At 41.6% G+C, this 22,471-nt stretch overlaps 1 protein-coding gene across 1 annotated transcript; it reads left to right on the plus strand.

Moving 5' to 3' along the window:
• The first annotated feature begins 9,458 nt into the window (after nucleotides 1-9,458).
• LOC118365217 (MBT domain-containing protein 1-like) lies at nucleotides 9,459-21,332 on the plus strand. Its single transcript, XM_035747232.2, has 17 exons — nucleotides 9,459-9,650; nucleotides 10,695-10,896; nucleotides 11,180-11,313; nucleotides 12,189-12,303; nucleotides 12,529-12,611; nucleotides 13,769-13,886; nucleotides 14,177-14,311; nucleotides 14,464-14,552; nucleotides 14,788-15,022; nucleotides 15,269-15,324; nucleotides 15,422-15,526; nucleotides 15,650-15,797; nucleotides 15,973-16,055; nucleotides 16,461-16,695; nucleotides 17,163-17,234; nucleotides 17,754-17,948; nucleotides 18,192-21,332. The coding sequence occupies exons 1-17, from the start codon at nucleotides 9,630-9,632 to the stop codon at nucleotides 18,314-18,316; spliced, it is 2,151 nt and encodes a 716-aa protein (XP_035603125.1). The 5' UTR covers nucleotides 9,459-9,629; the 3' UTR covers nucleotides 18,317-21,332.
• The last annotated feature ends 1,139 nt before the right edge of the window (nucleotides 21,333-22,471 follow it).

Consider the following 22,471-nt stretch of genomic DNA (forward strand, 5'->3'; position numbering starts at 1 on the left):
GGATATTAGACCGGTGGAAATCTGTCCTTTGGTCTGATGAGTCCAAACTTGAGATTTTTGGTTCAACTGCTGTGTCTTTGTGAGACGCAGAGTAGGTGAACAAATCATTTATTTAGAATTCAAGGCACACTTAACCAGTATGTCTAAAACAGCATTCTGCAGCAATACGCTATCCCATCTGGTTTGCACTTAGTCCCACTATCATTTGTTTTTCAACAGGACAATGACCCAACACACCTCTAGGCTGTGTAAGGGCTATTTGATCAAGATTTGTTATTTTTTTCACCTTTATTTAATAAAAGTTTCCAACTGCAGAGATTTTTGCAATTCGTTCCAGTCGCAGGCAGCAGAGAACTGTAAGGAAAGGCGGACAAATTAGGTTTTGGCTTTAGGGATGATCAGTGAGATACACCAGCTGGAGGGTGGGTGTTGCCATCGTGACCAATGAACTGAGATAAGGCGGAGCTTTACCTAGCATAGACTTGTAGATGACCTGGAGCCAGTGGGTCTGGCGACGAACATGTAGCGAGGGCCAGCCGACTAGAGCATACAGGTCGCAGTGGTGGGTGGTATAAGGTGATTTAGTAACAAAACGGATGACACTGTGATAAACTGCATCCAGTTTGATGAGTTGAGTATTGGAAGCTATTTTGTAGATGACATCGCCAAAGTCGAGGATCGGTAGGATAGTCAGTTTTACTAGGGTAAGTTTTGCGGAGTGAGTGAAGGAGAGTGATGGAGCACTACATAAGATAAATTGTAATAGTGAACAAAATAGATACTGTATATATATATACTATACTGCTCAAAAAAATAAAGGGAACACTAAAATAACACATCCTTAGATCTGAATGAATGAAATATTCTTATTAAATACTTTTTTCTTTACATGGTTGAATGTGCTGACAACAAAATCACAAAAAAATTATCAATGGAAATCAAAATTATCAACCCATGGAGGTCTGTATTTTGAGTCACACTCAAAATTAAAGTGGAAAACCACACTACAGGCTGATTCAACTTTGATGTAATGTCCTTAAAACAAGTCAAAATGAGGCTCAGTACTGTGTGTGGCCTCCACGTGCCTGTATGACCTCCCTACAACGCCTGGGCATGCTCCTGATGAGGCGGCGGATGGTCTCCTGAGGGATCTCCTCCCAGACCTGGACTAAAGCATCCGCCAACTCCTGGACAGTCTGTGGTGGATGGAGCGAGACATGATGTCCCAGATGTGCTAAATTGGATTCAGGTCTGAGAAACGGGCAGGCCAGTCCATAGCATCAATGTCTTCCTTTTGCAGGAACTGCTGACACTCCAGCCACATGAGGTCTAGCATTGTCTTGCATTAGGAGGAACCCAGGTCCAACCGCACCAGCAAATGGTCTCACAAGGGGTCTGAGGATCTCGTCTCGGTACCTAATGGCAGTTAGGCTACCTCTGGCGAGCACATGAAGGGCTGTGCGGCACCCCAAAGAAATGCCACCCCACACCATGACTGACCCACCGCCAAACCGGTCATGATGGAGGATGTTGCAGGCAGCAGAACGTTCTCCACGGCGTCTCCAGACTCTGTCACATGTGATCAGTGTGAACCTGCTTTCATCTGTGAAGAGCACAGGGCGCCTGTGACGAATTTGCCAATCTTGGTGTTCTCTGGCAAATGCCAAACGTCCTGCACGGTGTTGGGCTGTAAGCACAACCCCCACCTGTGGACGTCAGGCCCTCAGACCACCCTCATGGAGTCTGTTTCTGACCGTTTGAGCAGACACATGCACATTTGTGGCCTGCTGGAGGTCATTTTGCAGGGCTCTGGCAGTGCTCCTCCTTGCACAAAGGCGGAGGTAGTGGTCCTGCTGCTGGGTTGTTGCCCTCCTACGGCCTCCTCCACGTTTCCTAATGTACTGGCCTGTCTCCTGGTAGTGCCTCCATGCTCTGGACACTACGCTGACAGACACAGCAAACCTTCTTGCCACAGCTTGCATTGATGTGCCATCCTGGATGAGCTGCACTACCTGAGCCACTTGTGTGGGTTGTAGACTCCGTCTCATGCTATCACTAGAGTGAAAGCACCGCCAGCATTCAAAAGTGACCAAAACATCAGCCAGGAAGCATAGGAACTGAGAAGTGGTCTGTGGTCACCACCTGCAGAACCACTCCTTTATTGGGGGTGTCTTGCTAATTGCCTATAATTTCCACCTGTTGTCTATTCCATTTGCACAACAGCATGTGAAATGTATTGTCAATCAGTGTTGCTTCCTAAGTGTACAGTTTGATTTCACAGAAGTGTGATTGACTTGGAGTTACATTGTGTTGTTTAAGTGTTCCCTTTATTTCTTTGAGCAGTGTATATACAGTGGGGCAAAAAAGTATTTCGTCAGCCACCAACTGTGCAAGTTCTCCCACTTAAAAAGGTGAGAGGCCTGTAATTTTCATCATAGGTAAAATTCAACTATGACAGACAAAATGAGAAAAAAAATCCAGAAAATCACATTGTAGGATTTTTAAAGAATTTCTTTGCAAATTATGGTGGAAAATAAGTATTTGGTCAATAACAAAAGTTTATCTCAATACTTTGTTATATACCCTTTGTTGGCAATGACAGAGGTCAAACGTTTTCTGTAAGTTCACAAGGTTTTCACACACTGTTGCTGGTATTTTGGCCCATTCCTCCATGCAGATCCCCTCTAGTGCAGTGATGTTTTGGGGCTGTTGCTGGGCAACACAGACTTTCAACTCCCTCCAAAGATTTTCTATGGGGTTGAGATCTGGAGACTGGCTAGGCCACTCCAGGACCTTGAAATGCTTCTTACGAAGCCACTCCCGCCCGGGCGGTGTGTTTGGGATCATTGTCATGCTGAAAGACCCAGCCAAGTTTCGTCTTCAATGCCCTTGCTGATGGTAGGCTTTGTTAATTTCGTCCCAGCTCTCTGCAGGTCATTCACTAGGTCCCCCCGTGTGGTTCTGGGATTTTTGCTCACCATTCTGTAATAATTTTGACCCCACGGGGTGAGATCTTGCGTGGAGCCCCAGATCGAGGGAGATTATCAGTGGTATTGTATGTCTTCCATTTCCTAATAATTGCTCCCACAGTTGATTTCTTCAAACCAAGCTGCTTACCTATTGCAGATTCAGTCTTCCCAGCCTGGTGCAGGTCTACAATTTTGTTTCTGGTGTCCTTTGAAAGCTCTTTGGTCTTGGCCATAGTGGAGTTTAGAGTGTGACTGTTTGAGGTTGTGGACAGGTGTCTTTTATACTGATAACAAGTTCAAACAGGTGCCATTAATACAGGTAACGAGTGGAGGACAGAGGAGCCTCTTAAAGAAGTTACAGGTCTGTGAGAGCCAGAAATCTTGCTTGTTTGTAGGTGACCAAATACTTATTTTCCACCATAATTTGCAAATAAATGCATTAAAAATCCTACAATGTGATTTTCTGGATTTTTTCCTTCATTTTGTCTGTCATAGTTGAAGTGTACTTATGATGAAAATTACAGGCCTCATCTTTTTAAGTGGGAGAACTTGCACAATTGGTGGCTGACTAAATACTTTTTTGCCCCCAAAAAAGTTAACAGTGCATGTCAGAGCAAAAACCAAGCCATGATGCTGCAGACATGTTTTGGTACCCTCCCACAGAGCTGTGCCTCGACACAATCCTGTCTTGGTGCACTACGGGCAATTCCTTCGACCTCACGGCTTGGTTTTTTTCTGACATGCACTGTCAACTGTGGGACCATATATAGACAGGTGTGTGTCTTTCCAAATCATGTCCATTCAATTGAATTTACCACAGGTGGATGCCAATCAAGTTGTAGAACCGTCTCAAGGATGATCAATGGAAACAGGATGCAACTGAGCTCAATTTCGAAAGGGTCTAAATACTTATGTAAATATGGTATTATTTAAATATTTTTCTTCTTCTCATTTTTAATACATTTTCTACCGTTTTCGCTTTGTCATTATGGGGTATTGTGTGTAGATTGAAGAGGGAAAACATGTATTTAATCCATTTTAGAATAAGACTAACGTAACACCATGGAAAAAGTCAAGGGGTCTGAATACTTTCCGAATGCACTGTAAGCTAATTTGCGGTTTGTGAGTAGCCCGGTTTTATAATGTTAGTGTTTATAATGTTTATTTATCAATTGCTTCCTGCGAATTCGCGACAGAAAAAACCCACCCAATTTTGCTCCAGTAAAATGGATAATATCTTTTGAACGGTTTGGGCTAGGGATACACGGTTTTCAGTAAAGTAATGGTGAAACCATGACAGTCACGAAGCTGTGTTCAGTTTTCCTCTATGGCATACTACTTAGTGTGTAAGTGACGCACCGTTATGGGAATTAATTTCAGACATACAGCCTGAAATTGTGCAATTCTTAGACCATCAAAAGGTTTCGGGCTGGATCAAATACATTTGGGGCTGTATCCCTGGAAGCCCAGGCCTAATGATGCCATTGTCCACAATAAAGCTCCACATCCAATTAAACACCCATGAGTTTCATTGTAAATGTAGAGGCTATCAGACAGACAATAATGGGTCAATTACTTAAAATGTATAGCTTTACATTTGAATAATTGGGAATGTTTTATTCTGAATTGCAACCTCATATGATGACCTATATGTTATGGGCAAATTTGGGCCACTTGGTATAACATACAAGGAGATATTTTCTGTGTGCAGAATAATGTGAATCAGGAGGAATACAGACATATAGTCTTGCGTTGCCAGGATGAGTAATGTGTTGTGTCTTCCCACTGGGCACACACTGGTTGAATCAATGTTGTTTCCAAGTCATTTCAATGAAATTACCTTAAACCAAAGTGGAATAGACATTGAATTGACGTCTGTGCCCAGTGAGTTAATTCACATGGCTACTGGAACAATCAAACAATGTGAGAAATACAGAAAGCAATGTATCCCGTACCTGTGATCAGGTCATAATGAGGAGGCTATACCAGGCTCATGTGTAGGGTCTCGCAGCTGTACTCGCATAGCCAGAGTGCCAGTCTTTTTCTGCTCTGTCGTTGTCATGATGAATAAGACAAAAACAGAATTACACCCAGGCCAGTACTCGTGCATAGGTCAGACATTTCCACTTTAACACACCCCTCCTTTAAGTAAATAGTGTCCAAATTACATGTCAGGAAGCTGCAGACACTATTTTGGAATGACCAGCAGAAACATGGGTCTTCAAATATTGCTAGGTGACCCTGCCATATGGGTTCAAATCAAATGTAATTTGTCAAATGTTTCGTAAACAACAGGCATAGACTAACAGTGAAATGCTTACTTACAGGCTTTCCCAACAATGCAGAGAGAAAATAGGGAAATAATTTGGGGAATAAATACACGAGTAACGATAACTTGGCTATATACCAGTGGTGTAAAGTGTTTAAGTAAAAAATACTTTAAAGTACTACTTAAGTAGTTTTTTGGGGGTATCTGGACTTTACTATTGATATTTTTGAACATTCCTGAAGAAAATAATGTACTTTTTACTCCATACATTTTCCCTGACACCCCAAAATACTTGTTACATTTTGAATGCTTAGCAGGACAGGAAAATGGTTGAATTAACGCACTTAAAGTGAAAATCCCTGGTCATCCCTACTGCTTCTGATCTGGCAGAATCACTAAAAACAAATGCTTTGTTGTTTGTTTGTTTGTTGTTATTTAAAAAAGGGCCACACTTCAACACTCAGACATAATTATTAACTATACTTTTACTTTTGGTACTTAAGTATATTTAAAACCAAATACTTTTACTCATGTAGGATTTTACTGGGTGACATTTTCTATTTTTGGTATCTGTACTTCTACACAAGTATGACAATTGGGTACTTTTTCCACCACTGCTATTTACACAGGGTATCAGTACCGAGTCGATGTGCAAGGGTACAAGGTAATTGGGGTAGATATGTACATATAGGTAGGGATAATGTGACTGGGCAACAGGATAGATAATTGTCACGTTCTGACCTTAGTTCTTATGTTATGTCTTTGTTTTAGTATGGTCAGGGCGTGAATTGGGTCGGTTGTCTATGTTTCTTTTTCTATGTGGTGTTTTTGTGTTTGGCCTAGTATGGTTCTCAATCAGAGGCAGGTGTCGTTAGTTGTTTCTGTTTGAGAATCATACTTAGGTAGCCTTTTCCCATCTGTGTGGGGTGGGTGATTATTTTCTGTTTGGTGTTTTTTCAGCACCATACAGGACTGTTCGTTTGTCGTTTTATTTGTTTTGGTCAGTGTTCAATTACTTTATAAAAAAAATATGAACACTTACCACGCTGCGCATTGGTCCTCACTTTCTTCCACCGACGACCGTGACAATAATAAAAAGTACCAGCAGCGTGCGTATGTGATGAGTCAAATGAGTTGCAAAAAGGATAAATGCAGATAGTCCTGATAGCTATTGGTTAACTATTTAGTAGTTTTATGGCTTGGGGGTAGAAGCTGTTCAGGGTCCTATTGGTTCCAGACTTGGTGCATAGGTACCTCTTGCCGTGCAATAGTAGAGAGAACAGTCTATTCCCAAGATAAAAACTGTAATATATACTTTTTGAAATTATTTTTGAAGTTCTAGCATTAGTGTAGCTTTGGGCATTTGCTTGTGTATTCATCCAGCAAGGCCAAAGGTAATCTTCTCTACAGTGGTAGGTTTTCCTCTGTCTGGCTAAAGCTGGTTATATAGGCCTATAGGTTTGCCGGTTCTTTGCTGCATCGGGCACTTCTTTATTACTTCACTACTCTGTTGCAAACTAAATGGAAGGTTTTGGCCACTGGGTGTTGAGCCATGCAACTCAGAAGGGTCAACACTGAAAATATTGACTCTTTGCATCAACTTCATGTCATTGTCAAAAATGCCTTTGACACTTATAAAATGCTTGTGATTATACTTCAGTATTCCATAGTAACATCTGACAAAAATATCTAAAGACACTGAAGCAGCAAACTTTGTGGAAATTAATATTTGTGTCATTCTCAAAACTTTTGGCCACGACTGTATATAGTGTATGTCTGTACTACCATGGACATTTTGGTAATTATATGAAATGCAATATATTTCAATATATTTCTGAATGATTACCCTGTGTATCCTATAAATCTTGGGTTGGGAGAAGTTGCTCTCGGAGGATGTGTTGGTTCCATTCTTTAATCATGGCTGTGTTCTTAGGCAAAATTGTGAGTGAGCCTACTCCCTTGGCTGAGAAGCAACCCCACACATGAATGGTCTCAGGATGCTTTACTGTTGGCATGACACAGGACTGATGGTAGTGCTCACCTTGTCTTCTCCGGACAAGCTTTTTTCCAGATGCCCCAAACAATCGGAAAGGGGATTCATCAGAGAAAATGACATTACCCCAGTCCTCAGCAGTCCAATCCCTGTACCTTTTGCAGAATATCAGTCTGTCCGTGATGTTTTTCCTGGAGAGAAGTGGCTTCTTTGCTGCCCTTCTTGACACCACGCCATCCTCCAAAAGTCTTTGCCTCACTGTGCGTGCAGATGCACTCACACCTGCCTGCTGCCATTCCTAAGCAAGCTCTGTACTGGTGGTGCCCCAATCCCGCAGCTGAATCAACTTTCGGAGATGGTCCTGGCACTTGCTGGACTTTCTTGGGCACCCTGAAGCCTTCTTCACAACAATTGAACTGCTCTCTTTGAAGTTCTTGATGATCTGATTAATGATTGAGGTGCAATCTTACTGGCAGCAATATCCTAGCCTGTGAAGCCCTTTTTGTGCAAAGCAATGATGATGGCACGTGTTTCCTTGCAGATGACCATGGTTGACAGAGGAAGAACAATGATTCCAAGCACCACCCTCCTTTTGAAGCTTCCAGTCTGTTATTCGAACTCAATCAGCATGACAGAGTGATCTCCAGCCTTGTCCTTGTCAACACTCACACCCATGTTAACGAGAGAATCACTGACATGATGTCAGCTGGTCCTTTTGTGGTAGGGCTGAAATGCAGTGGGAATGTTTTTGGGGGATTCAGTTCATTTGTATGGCAAAGAGGGACTTTGCAATTAATTTGATCACTTTTCATAACATTCTGGAGTATATGCAAATTGCCATCAGACAAACTGAGGCAGCAGACTTTGTGAAAATTAATGTGTGTCATTCTCAAAACCTTTGGCCACGACTGTATACAAACATATGTGGACACCCCTTCAAATTAGTTGATTTGGCTATTTCAGCCACACTTGTTCCTGACAAGGATATAAAATCCAGCACACAGCCATGCAATCTCCAAGGACAAACATTGGCTGTAGAATGGCCCATACTGAAGAGTTCTGTGACTTTCAACATGGCACCGTCACAAAATGGCACCTTTCCTCCAAGTCAGTTTGTCAAATTTCTACCCTGCTAGAGCTGCCCCGTTCAACTGTAAGTGCTGTTATTGTGAAGTGGAAACATCTTGGAGCAACAATGGCTCAGCTAAAAAGTGGTAGGCTACACAGAACGGGACTGCCGAGTGCTGAAGTGTGCATAACATAAAAATCGCCTGTCCTTGGTTACAACACTCACTACCGAGTTCCAAACTGCCTCTGGAAGCAACGTCAGCACAACTGTTCATTGGGAGCTTCATGAAATGGATTTCCATGACCGAGCAGCCGCACACAAGCCTAAGATTACCATGCACAATGCCAAGCCTCAGCTGGAGTGGTGTAAAACTCGCCGCTATTGGACTCTGGAGCAGTGGAAACGCTTTTTCTGGAGTGATGAATCACGCTTCAACATCTGTCAGTCCGACAGATTAATCTGTTTGGCAGATTCCAGGAGAACGCTACCTTCCAAATACATATTGCCGACTATAAAGTTTGATGGAGGAGGAATAATGGTCTGGGGCTGTTTTTCAATGTTCGGGCTAGGCCCCTTAGTTCCACTGAAGGGAATTTTTAACACGACAGTATAATATGATATTCTAGATGATTCTGTGCTTCTAATTTTGTTTGGGGGATGTTTCAGCATTACAATGCCCCCATGCACAAGTGAGATCCATACAGAAATGGTTTGTCGAGATCAGTTTGGAAGAACTTGACTGGCCCGCACAGAGCCCTGACCTCAACCCCATAGAAAACTTTTGGAATGAATTGGAACACAGTCTGCGAGCCAGGCCTAATCGCCCCAAATATGTGCCCAACCTCACTAATGCTCTTGTAGCTAAGTGGAAGCAAGTCCCTGCAGCTGTGTTCCAACATCTAGTGGAAAGCCTTCCCAGAAGAGTGGTGGCTGTTATAGCAGCAAAGTGGGGACCAACTCCATATTAATGCCCATAATTTTGGAATGAGATGTTCGACGAGCAGGTGTCGACATACTTTCAGCCATGTAGTGTATTTACTTTGATGCATTTTACTGTACGTATGTGCATACAGTACAGTAGATGGCGGTAAAGTACTTTCACTTGGCTAAACCTGCATGCTAAAAAGATGAAGAAGAATTTCTTGTCCAATTGGCAAAAATCGTCTGTACTCCGCGCCTGCGCGTTTGAAATATGATAATGTTGTTGATATGCTATGCTAGCTAGCGAGTGGAGTTGTTTTTGCATATTAGGTTACCAATAACTTTACTCTCTTCACTGTCTCGCCACTGTATCAAGATAAACCCGAAAACGCTCCGCATGAAGGGCTAATGGAAAACGCAAGAGATACGGTGAGCGCTATTATTGTGTTCTGTGTAAATCTCTGGTGTAGTCTTATTTCCCCTTTCTTTGTTGTGGTTGTCAGACTGCAGCAGCTAGTTTAGCTAGCTAGGCTAGGCAGTAGTAGTCCCAGATAGTTACTGTAGCTGCATAAAATACAACAGACAGCTTTATTCCAGCATTGCCTGCCTTTCAATTGTTTTATAAAGCTAGCCGTTGTTGTTGGCATGCTGTTGTGCTGCTTCTTCAACAACCCTCCCAACATTCTAGGGCAGCTTGTCTGCTTGAATAACGGGAAAGATCCAGCAGCTACCATTAACGTGACGTTCGCTGGCTAGCAAACAATTGCAAGAAGGCAGGTCCGTCATATTAAATAGACCGCACTGCAGTGATTTTTTTGCCGCTGTATTGGGGCCTCTTTCAGACTTTAATTCCTGGGGATATCAGGTCATGAGCCAGTGCGTGCAGCTGTCATTTCAATGTTGTGCTTTGGCAACAGAGGTTTCTGAATAGAAAGGGGGCGGTGCACCATCGATGACATTAGCTATCTGTTACTGCAGTGCAAAGTGTTTGTCATGTAGCTTACTTGCTGTATGTTGTCGCTGTTTTCATCACTGAGAACAGACTTGTTTTAGTGTGGAAATGGTAAGTGAGCTACCACCAGATATGTGGTGGTGGGTGTTACAGGTTATAATTGGTTAACATGTTGAGCTCTGAGCAATTTCCATGTTGGTTCAATGCAGTGCTATTCATAGATTCATTAATTGATATGTAGCTATTGAATTGACATGTTATACTTTCAAAGTCCCCTTCACTCTTCATTCTGTCCGTGTTGCATGGAGACATTGCACATAGGCTACATATTCTCTTGGACCTCTATATGTAGGCTTATCTAACAAGGTTTATGGATGCAGTGATTGCTTTGCCTTTATCAGAAAAAAATGATCAGCAGTAGGTTATCATGCAAAGCAACCACCTGTCGTGGCATGCGGGTAAGTGAGACTGCATTGACTGCGCTGTGCTAGCTCGAGCTGACACAATCCTCTCTCCTATAGGCTGAACGGACTGTTCGTTCAGAAAGGAAGAGGCGGGACTCGTTTGGGATGTTCGATGGCTATGACAGCTGCAGTGAGGATTCCAGCAGTAGCTCGAGCTCAGAGGACAGTGATGAAGAGGTTCCCTCCCTCCCTGCCAGCCTGCCCATCATCAAGACCAACGGCCAGGTCTACACCTACCCCGATGGGAAGGCAGGAATGGGTTAGTAGTACTGTGACTGCCTCTGCCCATTGAACATAATTGCTGATGGTGTTATTACAGGGTTGAATTGAGATTTTAGCATTCTATTGTATGGCCATCTCTTCGACTGAACAGTACTCACACCTCGGTGTGTGTGTGTGTGTGTGTGTGTGTGTGTGTGTGTGTGTGTGTGTGTGTGTGTGTGTGTGTGTGTGTGTGTGTGTGTGTGTGTGTGTGTGTGTGTGTGTGTGTGTGTGTGTGTGTGTGTGTGTGTGTGTGTGTGTGTGTGTTTCACTCTCCTCAGCCACCTGTGAGATGTGTGGGATGGTGGGAGTGAGGGATGCTTTCTACTCCAAAACCAAGCGCTTCTGCAGTGTATCCTGTTCAAGGAGTTACTCATCCAACTCTAAAAAAGCCAGCATACTGGCCAGACTGCAGGTAACATGCAAACTGCACTAAGTCTACTTCTATTGTCCTTGTATGTTCCTCTATAACCATCTTTTTTTTTGTGTTCAATTGACATTGAAAAGGTGTGAAAACGGGTTGTGTTTATTTCATTTGAATTGCTTCCTCTGTGTATCATCCTCTATGTATCTATAAGTAGCAATGTTTTCATTAACTGGTCCAGTGATGTTTGTTGTTGTTGACATTTAGAAAGTCTGTATAGAAAATAGATGCAACAGTTGTCTGCTACAGTTTCCATCTTGTCGATTAAAAACGTCTGGACGTAATGACGTTACACCAAAAAAAGAATACAGATTAAGTGGTTAAAGTGTTAACATGAACCTTTTAGGCAAATAGAGCATTAATAAATTGCTGACAGGCTATATGCCCTCCCACCTATGTGTTTCATGTCTCAGGTATCCTGTGAAAGTCAGCATGGAGATACTGCAATAATGTACTAATATTTGTCATATTCTAATAATTATCATGTTCCAATGTATTGCAACGGTGAAAATTTTAATTGGCCAGCAATGAATATTTAGAATTAAATGTTGAGTGGATCTTTTTTGTTTAGGGCTACGTGACGACGTCATGTGCCCCACAAACATTCAAAATGATTTGGCAATCCTTTTTTCAAAAAACAGTTTCCATCATAATTTGTCACAATAAAGAAAGTTAGACAACAAAAAAATCCATCCCAGTCGAACTGATACAAATGTCGTTGATCTTTAGAAAATGTATTCTATAATCTGCCGTTTCCTTTACACACATCGCAATGATTTATTTTGTCGAATACACCTTGGACAAAGGAAACCTGCCTGGCTTGTATGGTTCTTCTTCAATCTCTCTCAATATTATTATTTTCAAAGGGTAAACCACCAACGAAAAAGGCTAAAGTATTACAGAAGCAGCCTCTCATGGCGAAGTTGGCTGCCTATGCCCAGTACCAAGCCAACCAACAGAATCAAGTCAAGTCAAAAACAGGTAAGTTCCACGCAAAAGTCCATGACACATGAAATGCATTTATTACCAATTACAAATGACAACAATGACAAATGACTACAGTATAGGTGCAACAGTCTTTAAGGATGATTCTACTAGGACTAGATTGAGCTCATGTCTTTCTCACTGTAAATAAAGAAGTTGATGATAATAAGGTAGGACTTTTGTTATCTATATCTCCCATGACGATACTTGTGGTGGTTGCAGTGATTCCTGTGAAAGGCTTTGATTGGGGACGCTACATAGGCACCGGCGACATTAACGGGGCACCTGTCGGCTGTTTCAAACACGTAAGCAACGCTCAGCTCAAACACTCCAAAGGGTTGCTGATGAAAAGTGACAGTGTATGGAAGTCAGAACATGTAGACACAGCCAATGTGGTATATCTTAACTGACATTATACTTTTTAAAGTAGAGATTACGCTCAGTGGATGAATGATGCAAGCGTCTATGGTTGCCTCTCATGATGAGTGCTTATTAAGGGACTAATATTACAATAAATACAAAGTAATTTAATTTCAGCTTGCGCCTTTCTTGTTTGTTATAAAGAAGTAGATTCTTGTAGATATTAGAATGTGTTGATTTGTAACCCTGTCAGACCTTTTTTTTTAATGCTCCAGTACAACGAAACTCAACAGTGCAAGTATGTTAGAATATACACTACCATTCAAAAGTTTGGGGTCGCTTAGAAATGTCCTTGTTTTTGAAAGAAAAGCACTTTTTATTTTTTAAATGTAAAATAACATCAAATTGATCAGAAATACAGTGTAGATATTGTTTATGTTGTGAATGACTATTGTAGCTGGAAACGGCTGATTTTCTAATGGAATATCTACACAGGCATACAGAGGCCCGTTATCAGCAACCATCACTCCTGTGTTCCGATGCCACGTTGTGTTAGCTAATCCAAGTTTACCATTTTAAAAGACTCTGCCTAATGATCAATTAGCCTTTTAAAATGATAAAGTTGGATTAGCTAACACAGCGTGGCATCGGAACACAGGAGTGACGGTTGCTGATAACGGGCCTCTGTACGCCTATGTAGATATTCCATAACAAAAACAGCCATTTCCAGCTACAATAGTCATTTACAACATTAACAATGTCTACACTGTATTTCTGATCAATTTGATGTTATTTTAATGGACAAAAAATAGCTTTTCTTTCAAAAACAAGGACATTTCTAAGTGACCCCCAAACTTTTGAATGGTAGTGTATCTTATCCTTATTGAGCCATCAAACAGAGAGATGAAAACAACATCGTCTTTTTTTTTTTTTTTACATTATTGAAGCTGCACTAATTGTGGGGATAGGTGACAATTAAGAATATTAGCTTGCCATGATGAGTTTGGTTGTTTTACCAGCTGCCCTTTTGGAGTGGACATATTTTTATTGTGATAATGTCATCTTCTGTGTTCAGCATGTGTTGTCTTCTCTGCCCTTTTAGGTTCCCATGGGAACTTCCTGGGGTGACCTTGCAGAAGGGGTGAGAGTAGAGGTGCCCAATACAGACAGCGGCCTGCCAATGAAGGTGTACTGGATAGCAGGAGTTATCAAATTAGCAGGTAACAAAGCAGCCCCAGAGAATCCTCTTCACTCTAAAATGCACCTGATTGGATTCATAGATGACGGTGTACTTTCTCTGCATTCATTGTTTTCATCAAACTCTGTTTACACACAGACATGTTACACGTAGCCTACACACAATGCTTGGAAACATAGATTCTTCTCTCATCCACAATACTTCTATGATTTAGATTTGTAATGGTATTTCAGGAAAAAATAAAGAATCTGAAAATCACAAATAAGGTTCAGTGGTTTCCCTCATTTTAAAACATTGTGTTTCTCTCCGAAGGCTTTAAGGCACTGCTACGGTACGAGGGGTTTGATGGCGACTCTGGCAGGGATTTCTGGTGTAACATCTGTGTCCCTGACATCCACCCGGTGGGGTGGTGTGCAGCAGGAGGAAAGCCCCTGGTTCCTCCCAAGTGTAAGACTAACAGAGGGAATAGTACTGTACTTTGTTTTGCCAAGATAAGGATGTAGGCTGTGCTGCAAGTGTTGAGTCATTTATCATTTCTGACCGGTTTGAGAGAATAATTTCTAATCTTTGCCAAATGTTGTCTGACTGTTTCACCTTAGCCATTCAGCACAAGTGCACCAACTGGAAAGAGTTTCTTGTGAAATGCCTAACAGGAGCAAAGACTCTACCTATTGATTTCTCCACCAAGGTGAGCTACAACTCCACATCACAAGACACTCCAACACCTCACTCATAGTACAAACATGCATCAAATATCAATGTGAGAAGATGAATATGCTTGTATTATTTCCACAAATGCAACACTAATAACCTTCTGGCACTACCAGTACAAACATGCGTTATTGTAGAGTGACATATTCTACAATGCCTAACAGGATTGTCAAGTAACCTTGTAGAATCCTCACCTCCTCACCCTTCCCCAGGTGCAGCAGAGCATGCAGTTCCCCTTTAAGAAGCTGATGCGTGTGGAGGTGGTGGATAAGACTCACCTGTGCCGGACGCGGGTGGCCCTGGTAGAGCAGGTGATCGGAGGTCGGCTTCGGCTCGTCTACGAGGAGTGCGAGGACGGCTCCGACGACTTCTGGTGCCACATGTACAGCCCACTGATACACAGCATCGGCTGGTCCCGCGGCATTGGACACCGCTTTAAGAGATCTGGTCAGTGACATAGTGGGGAGGGCACACGGGACTAGGCACGTGGGACATACACATAAGGGTAAAGATTTGCTTGGGGTCTAAGGATCCTGAAAAGTTCAACATGGATGAAACACTTACAGGCACTTTAAGATTCTAGTTGTTCCAGTATGATTTATATTGAGTTTTAGGGTTAGATGGTTGTCCATTAATGACGAATGTCTTTCTTTATTTTGGTGTTTCAAACGCATGTTGATATTATTGTTTCAGATGTTTCAAAGAAACTTGATGGCCAAGTAGATGCCCCAGGACAGCTTTTTGTGAAGGTGAGTTCAAATGAATGTTTCAATCTGCCACTTGACTGATTCACAGATCTTTCTGGTCTCTGACATTTTGTTTGATACGTGGCACAATCTCTCTCAGGTGAAGGATGTTGACCAGAGCGGGGAGTGGTTTAAAGACTGCATGAAGCTGGAGGCTATTGACCCTCTGAATCTATCAGCTATTTGTGTTGCTACTGTCAGAAAGGTAAGCCTCATAATCGTGATGAGAAATATGACTGACAGAGAAATGTGGGAAATAAAAGACAAATGAACTTGCACATGTAACAGATTTGTACACATTCACGCTCCCTGCCTTCTCTTCCTCCAGGTCTTGGCGGATGGATACCTCATGATTGGAATTGATGGTTCCGAGGCGGCTGATGGTTCTGACTGGTTCTGCTATCACTCCACCTCTCCCTCTATCTTTCCTGCTGGATTCTGTGAAATCAACACAATTGAACTCACCCCTCCACGTGGTACATACTGAAATACATTACATTGTGTGGTAAAAGCATCCTCACAATTGTCTATTTGAGTTTATTTGTAGTATCAAGAGAGTGCACACCACTGATTCTCACTTCACAGTGGCTATTTAAATTGGCCAGCCAGTTGCTGTTACTTGTAGCCTCAATAAGTAAGTCTTTTCTGCAGGGTACACAAAACTCCCATTCAGATGGTTTGACTACCTCAGGGAAACGGGTTCAGTGGCAGCTCCGGTGAAGCTCTTTAACAAGGTAACCTTGTTCAGCTTTTGGTCTGCTAGCTTTTTTGCCTGTTAGTTAGTTTTGGCTCTTTTACTTTTATTCTCAGTCTGTTAGTTGGACTGAATTTGTTGTCAAAACCAACTACTTGCTTGTCTTGAGTAACCCTTTACATTTTTTCACCTGCTGGATTTCATCTATTTGAAGTTTGATTGTTTTTGCACTTTGGCTTTTTCAAATTGCTTGATTTCTCTCAGTAGTGTAGGTGTTACAGGATATTCGTCCGAATAAGGATGACCAAGCGCATCTGAGTGCAGTGAAGTTGAGAAAGACTAGTAGCCCACCAATGTACAACGTCATATGCTTGTATTTGTAGTGTTATGAGAAATTCCCTGAGTTCACCAGCTGAATGTCCCCTTCTCTTTCTTGACTCTGAAGGAAGTTCCAAACCATGGGTTCCGCCCTGGCATGAAGCTGGAGGCTGTGGACCTGATGGAGCCCCGGCTGGTGTGTGTTGCCACAGTGACACGTATTGTACATAGACTGCTGCGCATCCATTTTGACGGCTGGGAGGACGAGTATGATCAGTGGGTGGACTGTGAATCACCTGACCTCTACCCTGTGGGCTGGTGTCAGCTGACTGGCTACCAGCTACAGCCACCAGCTGTGCTCGGTGAGTTTTATTGGGATTTTTCAGCATTTATTCACAAAGATAAAGATGGACAAAGATACATTTTCGTAGTGCAATGTCTGAACTCTAATTCTAGTCTAGCCCCAAATAACCTTTTGGAAAACAAAGCCAGATTTTTCATTAGGGTCATCCAAATTAACCTTGACTGTAATCTCCCAAATAACCAAAACTACCAATACAGGTGGAACTGCTTTGACACTGCCAATAAATGCAAAACAAAAACAACCAAGAGAAACAGTCAAAACATCAAACTTCATTTAACCAAAACACAGAAACGTTCAGATAACCAAAACACTGCGACTTTAACACAGACCTTTAATTTGAAACAAATTCTAGTAATGTAGGACAAATGAGCTAAAGCATGAGCTTTTTTTGAATGAGTTGAGACGAGCTGTGCTGCACGAATGTATGAATGAATGAGTTGTTCTCCGGTTTGTGCTTTATTTCAGCCTCTAGAGAGCTCCCTCCGAGTGTGACAAAGCAGAAGAAGAAATCCCAGCAGTACAAAGGCCAAAAGAAAAGTAGGTCATCCATCCCCTCATTTCGCCCCCTCCCCCTCTCATTACTGCCCCTGTGCTTCCCCTGTTACTACCTCCTCCCATGCACACTCCCCTTTCCCTCTTTCTTTCTCTATTTAAGGGCAAAGCTGCACTCGCCACGGCTCGTCACGATTCTTGCTCTGCGGGCATATCTATTCACACCAACACAGAGCATTGAAACCAAGTCAAAACTCTCCTACACCGGATTAATTTTTGTACCAGTGTGAAGCTGTTATTAGAGGTCTAGACCTCAGGCTAAAGAAAAATCTTCATTGCCTGCAATAAAAGAGAAAAAATGATTTGATTATGTAGCTTTTAATTAGCTTTTCCTGAATAACTTAGATTTCTAAGACATTTTTACCTAGATTGGAATATTTAAATGTGACTTTATGGATGATTAATACCACTTAAGTAGCCACACGTCAAAAGAGCAAAGGCATAAGAAACATGAAAGTAACAGAAGAGCTGATCAACCATTTTACCCTTTGTCTTGGTTTTTAGAGAGGAAGATCCCCATTGGTAAGAGACCAGTGAGTTTGTCGGGGGTGGTATTGAGTGGAGTGCCCCAGAGGAACCTATCTGGAGACGAGAACATGACCCCGCCAGACTACCCATCTCCTCCCACGCCAGCATCTGCCTCTGGGACTGCACAGCCTCCCTCGGCAGCCCAGGAACTCGGCCCCAATGGAAAGCCAGGTAACCTAAACCAACCCGCTAACTGAACTCAAATTAGAAACCCATGTTAAGCCTGGTAGTTGGGTAGGGATGTCCTCTACTGAAAGAGAATGGTGTAGTAGGTCAAGTACTCTACCCCATCTCAACATCAACAATCTTGAACAAGGCAACTTATTTTCTCCGTTATCTCCTGAGTTTTACAATTCATCCTCTCCTTCCTATTTATTTTCATACTTCTATACTGGCCCTCTTTCCTTTCCCAAGGGGTGACGCTGCAGCTGAAGGAGGAGGATCAGGAGGCAGACGAGTTCACCTTCCCGCAGGGCACAGCCTCCGACCTGGAGAGCAATGGCTCCGGCGGCAGCTACTACATCAAGCAGGAGACCTGAGCCTCCGTGGGGCACTGCTGCAGGAGAGCCAGTCCTCTCCCTCTCCCTCCACAGCACCAGAGACCATGGGCCCTGGGTGGCATCCCCACAACATTTACATGGAAGGTCACCAGGGGGCTTCAAGCTGTGCCCATAGAGACGTGGGACAGAGCGACTCAAAGACTAGTTCCAAACAGACAGCGCAAACGGGGAGAGGTGTGTAGAGAAGAAAGGGGAAAAGAGCGGTGCGTGAATGACAATAACTTTACGTTTCAGTTCAGTTTTTTGTACTTCAACAACAAAAAAAGAAGCTTTTTTACGATTTTTTTCTAATCCGATATCTTTTTGTGCATCTCTCGTATTCGTTACATTGAGGTAGGGTAATCTTTCGATGGATAAACTGTGTGATGTTTGTGTATATATAACAGGGTGTATGTATGTATGTAGGTATTGAATGGACTAAACCTTACTGGTATAAAACAATCACTCAGATATAAAGTAGAAACACCACCAATCAGCTTCATACCAGTTCCGCACATTCAACTAAGATTTGAGCAGTTTACCACATTCTCTGGATCTTGCGTTCCATTTGTGTGATAGCCAATAATTACTTACAGCTATCACTGGGACATGACCAGGGAGAATGTGGGAGAGCCCCAAATCTTCAGTTGACCCTTTTCTATCACTATATTTACCATGCCTTATTTAAAATATGTTTACAAATATTACTCTTCTTGGCCAGCTGATTGCAGGCAAATGTTTTTATCAAATCTAAACAATTCTACTCTTATGAAAAACAGGTCATTCACTGTGGTAATATTTAGTTCTATCACAGTTTACTACACAATGATATGCAAACCTTGACTCATGTGTCAAGTAATAGAGATCTATGTGAAATGTTTTATATCTAACATATAGCATTATTCTCCATGAATTATGTCATAATTCAGAGCGATACTATAAATATGAGTAGAGGAAATATTCAAGTCACTGTAATATTCGGGCTGTGTTTCATCAGTACCATCAACAACATGAGAAACGTTTTATCTGAATAGAGAATTGACTGTCTTTGTAAAAGAAAAACTTCATAATGCTGTTTGCTCTACCTCTTTTAGAACTTTTAATGTAATCTCCTGTTGCAAGGTTTTCAGATTCTGGTCAAACCACACGTATAGGTGACTTTTCATTTTAAATCACATTTTAAATCACTTTGACTGCTATGTGTGCATATTTCCTAGTAAGTGATTGGTAGGCCTGGGCTAAATTGTCATACTCACTGACTCATGATCATACATTTTATTCATAGGCCATCCTTTCATTGGAGATATTAAATGAATGTCAATATTGATTTATAAAACAAAATATATCACATTAAATGTGTATTTATGAACAAAGTATGCAGTATATAACAGAGCCAATTTACAAACATGATATGGTGATTTATTTTGTACCATATGACAAATTTAAAGAGGGATTATAATTTACATACTATATATACTAACGACTGCACTCCGTTGTCTTACTTTATATACCAGTAAGGTTGACAATTTACTCTCAGGAAATCTTAGCGTATTGTATTATAGGCTTCTTCTTCGTTGTTAAGGTTATTGAGAATGGTGTTGTCATTGGCTGTTGGCATGCTGAAATTAGACTTCAGAGATTGATGTGGTCAACAGTATTAATAAAAATGTGTTTAGTCCAAGATCGGTCTTAAAGTAAATGTGTCACTTGGTAAACCATCTCACTAATGTAGAGAGACCTATTTGATGTGATACAAGGTCCCATTTTAAGTGGATTTGTCATGTATTCTGTCTCTAGAGGTAGGATTACCCTTCTGTGTGTCACTGTTTGATAATGTGTAGGTGTTTGTTTTGAACTTTTCTTTTTTTGCAAAAATGTTCAGTTAAATGTTAGCTCTGTCGATTTGTCTTACTGTTGTTACTGTATGTTTCAATGTCTGGTCCTGAGTGAAACTCAAACTAGTATTACAGTCTCAATGAAAATGTACATTTTACACGCTGGCTGGTGTAAACCAGCTCAGGTGACCTTGGTGATGCCAAAGATTGCCTAAGGTCACTGTCAAGCAATAACGTCTTATTACAGTACTCTCCTAACGCTACATTTGACCCTAAATGTCATAATAATGAACAAGGTTTGACAGGCACACGGTAGCTAAATATATGGTACAGAGGCATATCTGTTGCAAATGCTCCCAATTTCACCCTACATTAGGTTTGGGAGACAGTGAGATCATAAGCTTTTCGCTGTACTTTCACTCAAACTTCAGACTGTGCATCAAAGACCGAATGGTGTAAATATACATGACATTATGTTAATATATGGCATGACTGTTTTGAGGCGACAAACATTGTCTCCGTCGTCCTTGTAACACAAATGTTAGACACGAGAATTCATGGTATTTGAAGGAAGAAAAAAATAAACGCACAAATGGACTCAATATAGGGCTTACACTGTTCTGATCATGACGTTCATTGATTTCAAAGGCATTATTTCAATATTATAATCAATATCAAAGAACAAGACTATAGGGTGTGTTTGTTAAAACCAAAATATGTGCATGCAGCATCATGTCCTCCTGTGCTTAACTAGTTGGTCTTGGTTTATATGTAACTGTTGGTCTTTGCACTAACACAGGTCTGTGTGTATGTGTGCTTGTTTCTATTGTGAAACCTGTTCATCATATTGTCTTTGTATTCTGGTGCTATATACATATATTTGATAAAGTCATAACCTTTTAAGAATGAAATGATTTTCAGAAACTGACCATAGTGGAGAAATGCAGTTCTATCTTATTTTGGATACAACTATAATGAAAGATTTGTAATGAATTAACTGTCAAAACAATCTTCATCCAAGTATATAGTTTTTGTTCCTTGGTTTCCATGGTAAATGTGCTGTGAACAAAAGTTGAGAAATATGTATTTGAAGATTGTTTACTTTCATTTAATATTTTTAATGAATCTTGCAGCATGTTTGTGGAAAAAGCATTCATGTAAAATAAATGATTCACAACTTTTTTTTTTTTACACTGCATAAAAGTACAGTATTGAGCTAGTGTCCATTTTGTTAACCACATCAAATGGATACTTCGGGATTGATGTCCTTTATCTCCTTCCCCAGTCAGATGAACTCCTTAGATACCATTTGTGTGTGTGTCCAGTAAGTTACAGGTTGTTTTGTGAGCCAGCACTATGACTGGAAATCTATGGGATCTGCTAGCATGCTGGATGCTTTTATCAAGTCTAAGTCCAAGAGGCTTCTAATCAGCTTCTACCACCAAGCCGTAAGAGGCCTGATCAAATCACTAAGGTCTACACCTGAATTCAGCACGTGACAAATTACATTTGGCTTTCAATTGTATCTGCTAGCATGCTAGCAGATGCAAAGTTTCCTGAGCCAACTTAGTTCAAACTGGACAAAACCACTTCAGCCACAAGTTCAGACACTGGAAGTAGACAAAAGGGCCTCCCAAAATATTGTCAAGATTTAAAGTAGCGTTTCCCAATGAATGCATCTAATCTGGATTTAAATGTTGAGTGCCTTCAAATCAGAGCCACACCTGAAACCCCAGGTGGGTGCAATTGAGGAAGACTAAACCAGCAGGCTCCAAACCTCAGGGCGAGTTGAATACCCCTGCTGTAGTGAACGTTAATGTAGCATAGGGCAACGGCCGGCTTCGACAACTGGTGTATTGTCAAGTAACATCCAGAACGCAGTTAATACCTTACCATTTCAATGCAAATATTTTCTGCACAACTCTAATGTTATCCAAACAGGCCCAAGTTTGTGTCTACCAAAACATCCCATCAGGCAAGCCCCACACTTTCAGAACCTCCTACACGGTGGAATTGGGTTGACAAGTCAACCCACTGCTGCCACCGCCCACTTTTCCAATATCCCCCCAATCACAGGAGTATACTCAGCAAAGCCATAGGACACCCTGATGGGTAATGCCTTAAACATGTACATAACATCTTGCAAAGTTATTTATTGAAATATTTTCCATAGCATGCCTTGCCATTTATGAATATATTGAAGCTCCTTCACTAGAGGCCCACATGCCCTGAACAGATCTTGGAGACATGACCAATTAATGCTTTCAAACTTTCCCAGTCCCCTACTGACAAAGCCCCTGAACAGTTTCAAAGTACACTA

The sequence above is a fragment of the Oncorhynchus keta genome, chromosome 32, assembly GCF_023373465.1.
Source record: "Oncorhynchus keta strain PuntledgeMale-10-30-2019 chromosome 32, Oket_V2, whole genome shotgun sequence".
NCBI classification, from domain to species: Eukaryota; Metazoa; Chordata; class Actinopteri; order Salmoniformes; family Salmonidae; genus Oncorhynchus; species Oncorhynchus keta.

What these genes read in the sequence shown, in the direction of transcription:
- LOC118365217 (XM_035747232.2), top strand. Translation starts at nt 9,630, where the DNA reads ATGGAAAACGCAAGAGATACG. An exon ending in ACACCGCTTTAAGAGATCTG is followed by an intron (nt 15,023 to 15,268) that starts GTCAGTGACATA and finishes TTATTGTTTCAG; the next exon opens with ATGTTTCAAAGAAACTTGAT. An exon ending in CGGTGAAGCTCTTTAACAAG is followed by an intron (nt 16,056 to 16,460) that starts GTAACCTTGTTC and finishes TTGACTCTGAAG; the next exon opens with GAAGTTCCAAACCATGGGTT.